A 14,572-nucleotide genomic window follows, 5' to 3' on the forward strand; every position below is an offset into this window, starting at 1 on the left:
GGTAAGACTACCCAAAGCCAGCCAGGATTTACAAATCCTTTTTTTTTTTTTAGAACCACTGTTTATTTTTCTTTAAGAAGACTTCCCATCACATGTTGTCAGAGTGAGGGCAAACATAGGTTTAGATAGACTGATTTTGGATTTTGACATCGACTGCCCTTAGAAACATCAGTTGAGGGAACAATCTCTTTAGAGTTAGGGCCAGTTAGGTATTACACCAACCCCGGAGCTTTAAGTTTAGAAACTGTTACCTTTGAGTCAGTCTCTCTTGATACCATGCCTTTCTCACAAGTAGAAGTTACGTTAACTAATCAGAAGGTACATGCATAGCATTAGTTTCTAAATTTACTTCTGCATCTTTGAGAAAGGCAGATGGAATCATTTTTACTTTATGGAAAACAATGGGAAAAAAAAAAAATCAACACGGTTCCTACAGGCTGTACCATTTATTAGAGATGAGGGAGGAAACGCTGCAGTGGGCCGATGCAGTGGGAGCACAGTTATTAAAGCTAGTGCTGGCTTGGATTACTGCAATTTGTTTATTCAATTATAATCGAGCATGGTGCGAGTGTTTACAATTGGCCTGAATTTCGTTCAATGTATGCAATTTCCCCATGAACATGGGCCCCTAGCAGCAGCATATTCTGCACAACTGCTAGGTAGTAAACCGTAGAACTACATTCAAGCCAATCAACTAATGCATCTGCAAGAACTTTGCAGGGACACTGCAATGAACACAGCTCCTCATGAGCTGGTCACTTGTTGGGGTATAATGGCATAGAGATTCACCTGCCATTATGGGGATAAAAGAGCCAAATAAGGTCACGGTAAAGTCTGGTTTCCTGCCAACCTACTGGTTTCAATGTCTCCCGAAGCAGACAAGCCCTTCGACCATTAACAGAGAATCTTAGATGAGATTCCTGCAAATTAACAAGAATTCCTGATTATGTGCCGAGACAGTTCCTACAGGAGTTACTGGATTCTGATGCATTTTAAAAATCACATGCTGTTCTAGTATAAGTGATACTTTAAAAAATTCACCTGCAATTCTCTTTGCGACAGATTCAAAAGGGAAGCACCTCAAACATTTCCCACCATATATAAGATTTGTAAGGCTGCCTGAATCTCAGACTAGTCACTCCTATGCATGACTAGTAGGTCATAGGAGTGGTTACAGAAATAAGGAATTAGTTTCTTACATTAACTGCACAACATAATATTTGTACACAAACAAGCATTCAACAATTGTCTGACAATAAATGAAGGGGTTAAAATAATAAACAATTTAAAAAATAACGACAAGCTGAAGAAAAAACTAAATATAGGCAACTCAGATTTGAATTAGGAAAAAAAGTTTATAGTAAAAATAAGAATATATACAGTATTGAGAGGCTTCAGTGGTTAATGAGGAGCGTGCCACCTGCACTCTAAATATGACTACAAGAAAAGCAATAGTACTAAAGAAAAATCCACTAAAGGGCACTGTGAGGGCATAGAAAGGATGTATGAATATATGCATGTAGAAAATAAGCGATGGAAAAGGTCTGATGGCGTTTATTTAAAAGCTATTAAGGTTTCATTATAGATGTATTTAGATGTAATGGGAGCGGTAAAAATGTCATAACACTGCTTTAACAACCCTGATTATTGCAAATCACCATGACATGATGCTCAGTTTCATAATGCGTATTAGGCATGCCCTATTGCTTGTATTGATATTTTATTTGTATCATGCTCATGCACAAGTGTTTGAGGGCGACAAGGCAGGGGATGGGAGAAGAACAAGTTACTTATCTGGTAAAATTCTTTCGATGGGATGTTCCTCCGACGTATTCCACATCTATGACAGGTAATGTCCACAGCTGTGCTGCTTCAGAAAATTTTCGACAGAAGGCGTCCTGCGTCGATCCGTTGTCCCTCGAGGGCCTCAGTCGAGGGTCGACGTCACCGGAGATAGATATATATATAGATATATATATATATATATATATATATATATATGGCACCCGTAGCCACAGTTGTAGTTTTTTCCCAGAACGTGTGGCACCAATCTCCTGCCAGTATGACCGCAGATAGCCTTGCGGAAACGTAACCTGCAATCGCATCGGACATTCAGTAGAGGGGCAGGCTGGGAGGGCCATGTGGAATATGGAGGAACATTCCATCAAAGAACGTTTCCAGATATGGTAGGTAACTTGTTCCTCGAGGGGATTGTGTCCTCCGACGTTTTCCACATTTATGACAGACTCCCACAGCAGTAACAACTTATGGAGGTGGGAAAAGTATTTACAATTTGAGAATGCACAATCAAATGGCTGACTAGAGGACAGCCTTACCAAAGGCCAAATCCTGCCCATGGATGGAGTCCAAGGAATAGTGTCTCATAAAAGTATGGACAGAGGCCCATGTGGCTGCTTCGGAAATATTGCGAATAGGAACGCCCCTCTGCAGAGCAGTGGAGGCAGCCACACCGCTAGTAGAGTGAGCCCCTAAGCCTACTAGAGGGTCCTTTCCCGCCAAACGGTAACACTCAGATCGTCAAAACGATCCATCTGGACAGGGTGTGCTTGGAACAGCCTGACCCAAGCGCCTTCCAGCATAACCAACAAAGAGCTGATCGTCCACTCTGACCCGGGACATCCGTGAGATAGAAACTCAAAGCTCTTATAGGATCCAACCTATGGAGCCTCTTATCTTCCTTACCAGGATGTGGAGGATAAAACGTCGGAAGAATCACCTTCTGGCTCAAACGGAATTCCGACACAATCTTCGGAAGAAAAGAAGGCCGCACCCGCAGGACAACCCTATCCTTATGGAAAACAGTAAAGGGTGGCTTGGTGAAAGTGCCTGCAACTCACTCACTCTACGTGCGGAAGTAACCGTAACTAAAAACACAGTTTTAAAGGACAACAGTCTCAACGGACAAGAATGTAAGGGCTCAAACGGAGCTCCCATTAGGAACTTTAAAACCAAATTAAAATCCCAACCCGGCACCAGGAAAGGCGACGGTGGAAACACATTAGTTAGCCCTTTTAGAAACTGGGAAATCAAAGGAATCTTAAAATAAGAACATTCCTCAGACGAGCGCTTAAATATGCAAGGCCCACTTGCAGGCCCTTGTGGGCCAAAGAAAGCAAAAAAGACAAAACCAAAGGAATGGAACATTGGCAAGGATCCACATTGTGTACCCTGCACCAGTCACAGAACTTTCTCCAACGGCAACAGTACAGAGATTTCGTTGCGTGCCTTCTGGCCGAAAGCAACACCTCCATCACTACTTCGGGGAGGTCCCAATCCTTATACCTCAACCTTTCAAATACCAAGCATGAAGGCTGAGAGACTTGACCTCTGGATGGAGAACCTGACCCCCCCTCCGGTGAGAGCAGATTGTCTCGGTAGGGAAGACGGCGTGGAGGGCAGATGGCCATGTCTAGAAGGTCCGGGTACCATGCTCACCTGGCCCATGCCGGAGCAATGAGGATCTTTCGGGACCCGAACCTCCGTAACCTCCGCAACACTTGCCTAATGACGGGGACTGGAGGAAACGCGTACAGCAGTGGGAAAGACCACTCCACTACAAACGCGTCCCCCAAGGCTCCTCTTGGGGGAAATTCCTGCAAGCAGAATCTCTCACTTCCGGTTGACACTGGTGGCCAAGAGATCCACTTGTGGGGTTCCCAAAAAGGAAAAGATCTCCAAAAAGAAATTCCTGTGCCAGCTCCCACTCCTGAGAGACCGTGCTCTGCCTGCTCAGAGCGTCCGCTGCTGCGTGTGTCTCCGGCCAGATGGATGGCCCAGAACCAGAGCTGCATCGCCTCCCTGCACAACGGGAGTGACCCTGCCCCCCTTTTTTGTTGAGGTATTGCATGGCCACTGTATTGTCCGTCAAAATCAGGGCATTCTTCCCCCGCACAGATGGCAGAAAAGCCTTCAGGGCTAGCCTGACGGCCCTCAGCTCTCACAGATTGATGTGGAGTCTGGACTCCGACGGAGACCAACGTCCGTTGGCTGTCAACTCGTCAGCATGAGCACCCCAACTTGTGAGGTATGCATCCGTCATGATTGTTATCTCCGGCCATGGTTGCCAAAATGGTGCTGCCTTCATCAAATTGCCTTTGTCGGCCCATCATAGAAGATCCTGGGCGACCGAGGTCTAAATCTGAACGGGATCCGACATCCTGCCGGAGAACTGCGACCACTGCATCTTGAGAGCCCACTGCAGGGATCTCATCCGCAGCCTGGCCTCTGGCACCAGGAAAATGTAGGATGCCATGAGGCCAAGGAACCTCAAGAATTTGAATGCCGGGAGACTCTGGGCACGTTGAAACTTGTCCACCATCTGCAGAATGTGATGAGCACTCACCTGGGGGTGGGGGGCGAACAATGCCCTAGGGATGTGTCGCGCACTGCTCCGATGTATTGGAGCCGCTGGGTAGGTGTCAAATGTGACTTCTTTAAATTGAGAGAGAAGCCCAGCTTGTGAAGGGAGTGGCAGGTGACGGACAGATGATCCAGGGCTTGCTCGGGAGAGCGCCCCCTGATCAACCAATCGTCCTGGTAGGGGTAGACGTGAATCCCCTTTGAGATACCCTGCCACCACCACCATAATCAGCTTGGTGAAGAGCCTCAGGGCGGAGGTCAATCCGAACACCAGGACCCGAAACTGAAAATGCGAGTCGCCAATCGCAAACCTCAGGTACTTCCTGTGCTTGGGATGAATCGGCACATGAAAGTAAGCATCATTGGGTCCAGAGACACCAACCAATCCTGAAGTTGAAGGGCCAGGAGGACTTCAGAAAGAGTAACCATCTTGAACTTGTCCTTCCTGAGGAGCTTATTCAACCAACTCAAGTCCATGACGGGTCTCAATCCCCAGTCTTTTTTCGGGATAAAAAAATAAGGTGAATACCATCCCTTGTTCCTCTCCACTACAGGCACCAGTTCTATGGCGCCTTTCTCCAGCAGGATAGGATATTCTGTGCAAGGAACGGATCCAGACACTTCAAAGAACTTCCCCAGTGGATTGTCGCGAGGCCTCTGCCGGAAGGGAAGACAGTAGCCGTGGGGTATGATTTCCAGAACCCACACATCCGAAGTAATGGTCCGCCATTCTCCAAGATGCTGCGCAAGTCTGCCCCCAACCGGCGAACCATGGGACATGGGCTCATTACTGAGCGGACGCAGCAGTGCCTGAGGGTAAAGAGGCAACTGCTCAAGCGGCTTTGGCACCCCAAGTACCTTGTTTTCCACCCCGGGTACTCCTACGGTGGCCCCTCTGACTGGCAGCTCCTCTCGATCTACCAAAGGAAGAGTAGTACCGAAAGGAACCTCCCCTACATTGCTGTCCCCTAAGACGAAAAGGTGGAGGTTGACATACTGCAGCGCTCAAAGACTTCGCTGCAGCTTTGGAGGTCTGCAACCTCTCAAGGCTCTTGTTAGCTTTGCTGCCAAACAGATGACCACCATCAAAGGGCAGGTTCAGAAGACGGGTTTTCACATCGGGAGCAAACCCCCGACTTCCGCAACCACGCAAACCTGCGTATCACTGTGCTCGCAGCCATGGACCAGCTGACACTGTCTGCCGTGTCCAAACCAGACTAAAGGGATTCGCACATGGCATCCTTGTCGTCTTGCACGAGGGCTAGAAAACCATCCCTTTCTTCCCCTTCGGGAATATGCTCAGCCGCCAAAGACGCACAGTTCCACAGAGTTTGTGAAAATCTCGCTAAGGCACAAGTGGAGTTGGCCGACTTCAACGCCATACCCCCAGCAAAAAATACTTTCTTGGCCCAACCATCAAAGCGCTCATCGTCCCTATCACGAGGGATGGTAAGGTACGGAGCCTGCTTCGAGGTGGCCGTAGCCGCCTGCACCACCAAACTCTCCGGAGTAGGGTGCGTTGATAAGTAGCAGGGGTCACTACTGGATGGGTGATATTTCTTTGGAAGCGACTTATTAACAGCCGGTAGACTCACTGGAGCAGTCCAAGCCGCCGCCACCCTCTTTTGCAAAGCCATGTGAAACAGCAACACCGGGCCAGCGGGCGGACCTTGATCCAGGATGTCCGTCAAATCATCCTTGGCAGGTGGAGCAGACCACCCTAAGTATTCTGTCACCTTGGACATGAGACGCCGATAGGAGGAATCTGCATGCGCCCCATGCTCAGGTCGGCCAAACTCCACCTCCAGAGAGGTGTCAAGGCTAGTAGCGTCATGCAATGACTGACAGAGTTCCTCCATCCGACTATGCCCAGACAAAAGGTCATCAGGGACATCAGGCGGCACAGGCAAGGACATCTCCTCATCAGACAGTTCCTCAACTTCTGAAATATCCTGTAACTGTTGGAAAAACTCCAATCTAGGAGGAGGAACAGAATAGGGCTCAAAAACAGGCCTCATAGCCTTCCTCAGAGGTTCCACAGGCCTCAGAGGCACCTCAGTCAAATCCTCCACAAACTGCGTCAAGGACGCCGAAGGAGTCGACGTCGACGGAGGCGCCTGACGGCATCGAAGACTTCTTCTAGGCCGGAGCCTCGAGAGCGCCCCTCGACTGACACGGCGCTGATGGTGTTGACGCCTTCCTGGAAGGCTTCACAGGTTCCAACGGTCTCGATGGCGTCGAGGACCGGGACCTGGATCTGGCACGGCTATGGGGATCTACCTTGTCTGAGCGGGACCTTGACAGCTCCCGATGATCACGCCAACTGCCCGAGCCCGAAGGCGTGCGAGTGGTGAACCTAGCCCGTTCCCCGCCGGCTCCTCTTCGAAGGCGCGGCTGGAACTGTGCTTTGCGACTTGAAAATCGTTAACATCTGCTGGCAGAATGCATTCCATTCGGCCGGTGACGAAGACTTGGTGGGACAAGTCAACCGTCTGGCGGAGTCCTCAGACGGGGAAGGTGACCAGTGACGGCGCTTCCTAGAATACCTCGAAGCGGAATGGCGGGAACCACTCCTAGACCGAGACCCCCCTGGATTTTCGCTGACATGGAGAGTCACCGCTCGAGTCATCGGTCGAAAGCCCCGCGGACCTCGATTTATGGGGCTTAGACGTCAGGGACTGGCAATCCTCGCAGTAGTCGGTGGCATGGCTTTCACCGAGGAACCAGAGGCAGATGACATGCAGGTCCATGATGGACATCTTCGAACCGCAGTCCCGACATTTTTTTAAAGCCCGACTTCCGGGTAGTAGAAGATGATGAAGGCATCGCACACGAAGAAAGAATGGAGTGTGCCAATATTCCGAAGCAAACACGTTTGTGGAAAAAACGGAACTGAGGCTTCAGGCTCCGGGCATCCTATATATAACCACCAGTGACGTCGACCCTCGACGGAGGCCCTCGAGGGACAACGGATGGACACCATCAACGCACAACGCCCTCTGCCGAAAATGTTCCGAAGCAGCATAGCTATGGCCATTACCTTTCATAGATGTGGAATATGTCGGAGGAGTAAATCCCCTCTAACAACAACGATCTTACTAGGCCCAGTGACATTGAGAATGCGCAAGTGCATGGGAGAGGTAAAGGGGAAAAGTGCAATGATGGAACGAGAAATGCAAAGGGCTGAGCAGAGGAAAAACAGATAAATAATAAAAGCAGCAAACATACTGTGACCATCCCTGTAATTAATCCTTTTGATCCACCACTGAATTTCATTTCAACCTCTCCAGAATGATGTGAATTTTAATTCTTAATCACGGCAACTGTTCAAATTTTAACATTTCTTTCTCTTAACCTTTACATATTTATATTTTTATTTGTATTTAGCTCAGCATCAAGCCTTTACAAAAAGTCTAAAAAGAAAAAAATTGTACACAATCAAAACTAAATCATTTTTTCCCTCAAAATCAATAAACAACCATACAGAAGAAAAAAAGAAAAAAGAAAAACGAAAGAGCCAAACAAAATACATTTTCTCCAGACTACAAAAAAATAAAATTACCTTTGTCTAAAATGTTATCTTTAACCCATATAATTTAACTTTTCAATTTCAAACTGTTATTTCACACATTTTTAACACTTGAACCACTGCTGACATCAATATGGCATCACGGCCTAAGATCAACCTGTCCCAAAAGGATTCCACGAGAAGATCTTCCTCATATCGCATGAATTTCCTAAAAAGTGCCAGTCGTGCGCTCCAAGTACCTTCACACACCATCAGTACGTGCCCGAGTGATTGTTTTTCTGGAACATCACACACTTTGCTTAGTTGTTTAGCTCTGTCTCCCTGCTTCCGTTTTGCCAGAACTTCTCCACAGTGTGCCAAATTTAGTCTAATTCTAAGGAAGTTATTACTTAACAATTTATCCGGAAATTTAATTAGGTATTGAGAAAGGCAGCCAAGTTTCTTCTCACCCTGTAAAAAGGGTTTTTTGGAAGAAGACATTCTAACCTGCTCAATTGTCTCTATCCAGTCCATGCTTTTTTTTTCCTTTTTAATGGATTACATGTGTCTACATCAACGTCAACCTTAAGCAGAGCTTCACTCACCCCGCTTTCTAATGCTACCAAAATGGCCGACCTAGAATGCGTCATGCGACACCTTATATCCCCATAAAGAGTGGACTTCTTTCCGATAATGATCTCCCGGTACAGCGAAATTAAATTCCAATTCGCCATACATCCCAAAGATTTGAGACGAAGTTTGAACCTAAGGCTCCAACTTGAGGTACAAGCCGGGAGACCTAGTGCCTTCTTCCGTAACTGAGCTTCAAATGTGTTCCAATTGATAGACCAAAGCCCCGGTTTAGCCTCCAATCCATACAGGATCACAGGAACTAATTTTGCCATGAAAAATTTGATCAACGGCAAAATAGAAAACTTACAAAACTTGAAGTCCAGTTTAAGCATGTGAGCAGCACTCCGATATCTTTACTGCAACCTCTGCCTCAACTTTCTAAAGGGCGGGGGAGGCATAGATGTTGTAACCCAAGTATTTCACCACCTCTACCCTTTGAATCCTTTGGCCATCTAAAAACCATTTCAACCAAGTTTGTTAGTAATCGCTGAAGCCCAATTGCTGTTCTATCCAACACGATATCATCTGCACAGGCCAGCCAAAAGTTCTTTCTTCCATTTAACACGGGGCTAGCCAATGCAGACGATTCCAAGGAAATACCCATATCTGCCAAGAAGAGATTAAAGAAAAGGGGGGGGCCCAAACAACCTTGTCTGACCCCTCCCCCTTTCTACCTCAATGGTTTCCGAAAGATTACCAAATTCGTCCAAACAGACTCTTAACTTGGTCTCTCTATGAAGTTCCACCAACATCCCCAAAAAGGCATAAGAAAATGTTAAGTGCACCCTTTGCACAAGTAACCAAAATAGACTGAGGCGTGTTTAAATTTAACCTCTTGTATAGCATCAGCTTGTAATCTTAACAGAGCCAGCATTTTCTTTTGCGCTTTTATTTTGCATCAACTTGTCCACCTGAAATAAGGCGATCTCCAACCCAAAGCCATGGCATTGCATTCTACGGTGGACTCCTCTGAGGGATCTGCCTATGTGATGTGCCTTTTACTTAACGTGTGCTAACTTCCCCCTTCTATGAAGTGCTTCGGGAGCATATGCCCGATTTAGCCTTAGTTACCGAGACGCGGCTTAATGAAACATCAGGCCAGTGTCTGGTTCAGGCACTGCCGGCCGATTATCGCATCTCGACAGACCCTCTCCTTTAGTGGGCGGGGGTGTGGCGTTGATTCACCACTCTTGTTTTTTGTTCTATTCTTCCTTTTGTTCATAATCTCAAAATGGAAGCACTCCTTTTGCGGATTGCCATTTCACCTACTAGGGCAATTCATAGTTTACCATCCACAGTTTAGGATTTCTTATTTCCGATGGCCTTTGCGGAGGCCATCCCGACATGTCAATATGCGTTTCGCGGATTTGATCATCTTGGGCGATTTCAATTTTCACCCATATGACCCATTGGATCTCAAGCAGAACAGTTAATTTGTCCTTTCTGATCTGGAGCTTGCACCATTGGTGGTGGACCTAACCACGTGCATGGTAACATGTTTGATTTTTTGTTCACCATATCAGGATTGGTGTTAATATTTCCGGTTTGCCCTGTTGCATGGACAGATCACTGGGATCCCTTTTTGATTAGTCTCCCGGTTCCTGCTCTTCCTATGCCTAGTCGTCCGCACTCTCATAGATGGTGGTCCATCATTACTTCGGACGTTGCAGCTATAATTGCAACCTTTGCCGCAGCGGAGTCTACTCATTTGGTGGCTCGGTCTTTAGCCCCATTGTCCACGGTGGATCCTTTGGCTCCCTTGACAAATGCCAGATCTCAGAGTCTCCCTTCTGAGTCCTGGTTTTCACCAGACTGCGGTTCTACGCCTTCTATGCATGCAGGCGGAGCACCAATGGCAGTCAGGCTAGTCACTTGGCATTGCGCAAGAGCTACTGCTGTGTTCCAAACAGCGGTCTTCCAGGGCAAACGTTCATTCTTATCGCAACGCTTGTGATATGCTGTTTATCAGCCTAGAGAGCTATTTAGGCTTGTCAGTCTATCATCCTCGGCCGCAGCCAACTCAATGGTCCCTTCCCAAGCCCTTTGAAATTACCTCTGCTCATTTGTCTCAGATAATATATGGACTATTCGTCAGAATATAGTGGACTCAGAATCCCGGTAGGGCTCCACTGACTACTCCAGTAGCTCTCCTACCTTCTCATTCTTGGGCATATTTTCCAGTTTTTAGTGGCGAGGAGAACGTGAAGAACACCAATGCCCTCAAATCTGGTTCTCAGTCAGACCCAATATCCCATTGTACCTGCGGACAAGGCTTATTCCTCCGATTGCCCTTGGGTGTCATCCGCCGTAACTTTTGGTGAGAGTTGTATCCCTTCTGGTGTTAAGCAAGCTCTGGCGATTCCTTTCTTGAAAGAAAAAAAAAATCTTTAGATCCCACTGTTCTTTCTAATTTGCGGCCTATTTGTCTTCTCCCTTTTTTTCATGAAGTTTCGAGTCACTGGTGATGCCTTTACTTCGGTCCTTTCTGGAAGAACCTGTTTTTTGGACCCTTTTCAATCGGGCCTTCAGCCTGGGTGAGGAACTGAGTCAGTACTGAGTATACGTCATGGATGATATGGCCAGAGTGGTGGATTCAGGTGGTGTCTGGCGCTGATTCAGTTAGACCAGTCAGCAGCCTTTGACACCAGTCGATCACTCCATCTTGATGGGCTGGCACCACAGGGGCTCATTCCTCACCTTGTTCTGCTGGTTTGTTTCTGGGCAGTCACAATCTTCCACTTTCTTCTCTTCGGTCTCTTCCCATTTCTTGTGGAGTTCCTCCGGGATCTGCCCTCTCCTTTTTTTCAACATTTATATTAAACATTTGGTTGAGCTTATTCACTCCTTTGGTTTCAGATGCTTTTCATATGCTCTCCCCAGGTAGCACCACGATGAATCACAACAGCATAATTATCTAGCGCAACAACTAATTAGTGATACTGGTAAAGCAGTAGCGCAACACCCATTTGATCCCATACACAAATAAGCTTCCACTAAGACGTCAAGAAATTGCCCTTAGACTCGAAGCATTCAGATACCAAATTGCCAGCCATTTTACCTGCTTTTCCTTTCTTCTTCATCATCATCCTCATCATCATGACAGTCCTTACTCTGTGAGGGTGTGTCCACCTCTGGAGACGGGCACTGGTTTGCACTCCTAAAACATAAAGGAGAAGATCAGTACTTCCCCCTCAGTACCCAGCTGCATTTTCATCCATCCATCCATTTGGTTATTCAGTTGGCCTTTCTCCAGATGGAAGACTGCCCTCACTGAGAAGGGACAAGTATGTTCTTTTCATTATTTGGTTCTGGCACCTACCTAAGTTTACAATGGATAAGGTTGTGTATGGGGGTAGTACACTTACTGATGTTTTGGACAACATGCGGACCAGAAGTGAAAGGCTTCTTTGATTTAGTTAATTTGGCGGGGGAGGGGCTCATGCCTGTGTCCTATTTAGGCTTGATGAGTTTGGTTCAATACAATTGCCCCATTTCTGCAAAGATGTGCGAGTACATTGGGCGACATGGAAATATTGACATTAAAAATAGCAATTTTCATGGCACACCCTTAAGCAATGTATGGATGCTTGATTCTTATGCAACAGACCCCCAGTAAATTATCCAATATAGTCAGTCTAGCTCTCGGTACACCAAGCCGTTCGCAGTGAAAAGATCTTTTTACAAAGATCTTTTCACTAAAACGGTGCGTTAGAAAGACCAGTCCGTGACCGCACGGAGCAGTTTTTCTAAAGCGCACAGTCGCGCCCCTGCCACACAAGTGCACGCAATTGCCAACAGGCTCTGCGTGAACTGTAAGCGGAGGGTGAGGAGAACGCGCGAGTGTGTGTTGTATGTGTGTTTTGGTTTAGGTAGGGGTTGGGCTGAGATCTCATGGGAGTGTGAAACCCGCCCGAATATTACAAAAAAATGGAAACCCGCATTTTACATGTCTCAAGAGAAAGACCTTTACAATGACTTTTCTGATCAAAAGTAAAAATCGGCCTTTCTTTTGAGACCTTTAAAAAAAAAAGTGAAAAGTGTAATTTCACATAGAACCCACGAATCAGCTCACCCACCCCCTGTCCATTCCTACACCACTCCACGTTTTCAGTTGACAATGGTAGAAAATACGTGCATGCAGCATTTTCAGTGCATCAAAAGTAGCTGCGTCGGGAACTGGGCAATTGTTTATTTAAATATGTGGGGAATGGATGAAAAGGGTTTCCAAACATGCCATAGTCTGCAACACAAATCCTAGCAACAGCCGGTTGTGTGCATACTCATTGCAATAGTGGCAGGGCTACCTACTGAGGATACACAATTGATGGTGGGTCGGGCGGTGGAAGAGTACCATGATGGCCGCAGAAATAATTTCAGTGTGTTAGCTGACAAGCTTACCCATTTCGCTGCATACAACTTTCCTACCATTTATAGTTTTGATCTACATACATATTAATTTAGAATGAAGGTATTTTCACAAAGGGATCCTGAACATTTGGAAAAAAACTGGAATAAAGCTATCCTCAAGTATATAGTAAGGCATTTAGCTGTACAATACAAATATACATTGCCAGAGACATTTCTGGGTACTTTAGAGTTTGATCATGTGGTGCAAGTTCAACATTTCTGAGGGTACATCAGCCAACTAATGTAAGGGTAATTGTTGTTACCACTTGAGATTTGCATAACAGTTCGGACAATTGATAAGATTAATGCAAGGGCTACTTCTCACGTCCAAAAATCTATCATTATGGTAAACAGAAAGTTTTTGATAAAATCCCTGTGCTTCTTAACTATGCATGCTACAGGTTTTATGACCAGCAAAAGGTGCTCAGGAATGGTAGAGTAATCAAGCATTCAAGGTCATCTGTCATGTAACTTAGGTGTGTATACTGTGAGATGCCACGTTGCTCAGGTGGCCAGGGGAAGTCCATCGCTCTTGGGTCCCAACCCTGGGGGCAGACAAGCGAGGCAGGATCACCTGGGCAGGGGGTGCTTGGGGATTGCTGGGACAGTGTCCGAAAGAGAGACCAGGTAAAACCCCGTTCCTTGTCCCAATCCATCCTACCCACCCTACTCATGGGATATTGTCATCCAAGTCCGATCCTGCCCCTTAACCTTCTCTCGCCAAAAGCGAAGATAAAATCTGACATCTAGAGAGATCAAGCCCTTTTCAACTCTTAACACTAACCTGGCCTCTCCTTCCTCAAAATCCAGAGGATATACTGGGAACCCACCCTTTTCCACCCAGACATCCCACACCTCCAGTAAACAAGGGGATTTAGCATCACTCCCTCACCTTAATGGGCCCCCAACAAGTCCCCACACCTGGTACTGAAAAAGAGGAGAGAAGTTTAGGCTCCCTTAGTCTGTCTGGGGTATTTCGACTCTCACCCCATCTCGCTCTCCCCATTTCCAATAAGTACTGGGATGGGGAAGAGGCGATCGGGAGCAATGAGGATTACCCATAGGAATACGAAGTGAGGCCTACCATGTAACATCGTTGAACTGTCCCACTAATAGTCAAGCAAGGTCAGGCACTTTTCCTCAACTGTGCACACCTGACTCCAATTGAGTCACCTGCATTATAAAAAGGATGCTTCTTCCAGAAGCATGGGGCGAGATGGAGTTCCTGACGGGACCAGGAGAGCCAATGAGCAGGGAGTTGCAGTAGGAGAAGCCTGGAGAAGCCTGGAGAGTCCGGAGAGGAGCACCGTGCTGAGACACTGGCCCGGTGTGTTTGAGGAGCTGTAGCGCGGCTGGTGTGCCGTGTCTGCAGAGAGCCAGAGTGAAGCAGACTGACCTGCTGGCCTAGTCCAAAGAGATGCTCATTCCCTTGGGACACCTGCTGGTCCCAAGGGTCTCCGAGGGGCAGGTGGTGAGACCCCGAACCTCAACTCAGTGTAGCCTGAGGAGACCACTCGCCAGCGCCGCTTTTTGTGAAAGTGAAGAGAGAAACTCAGCAGTGTGCGGGTGGCAGGTGTGGAAACAGATAGATTTTACAAGCGGCACAAAAGGAAAAGAAAGCAAGAGAGATAAGAGGAAAGTGAA

The 14,572-nt window shown here is 47.0% G+C and overlaps 1 protein-coding gene across 1 annotated transcript in view; it reads right to left on the bottom strand.

The window, feature by feature from the left end:
• The window catches only part of EED (embryonic ectoderm development), a 677,001-nt gene that overhangs the window by 336,625 nt on the left and 325,804 nt on the right, over nt 1–14,572 (bottom strand). The window contains exon 9 of the mRNA XM_069639744.1: nt 11,580–11,678. Coding sequence (XP_069495845.1) covers nt 11,580–11,678 — 99 coding nt within the window. The remainder of the gene's footprint in view (nt 1–11,579; nt 11,679–14,572) is intronic.

The sequence above is a fragment of the Ambystoma mexicanum genome, chromosome 7q (genome assembly GCF_040938575.1).
Source record: "Ambystoma mexicanum isolate Mex_15411 chromosome 7q, UKY_AmexF1_1, whole genome shotgun sequence".
In the NCBI taxonomy this organism is placed as follows: Eukaryota; Metazoa; Chordata; class Amphibia; order Caudata; family Ambystomatidae; genus Ambystoma; species Ambystoma mexicanum.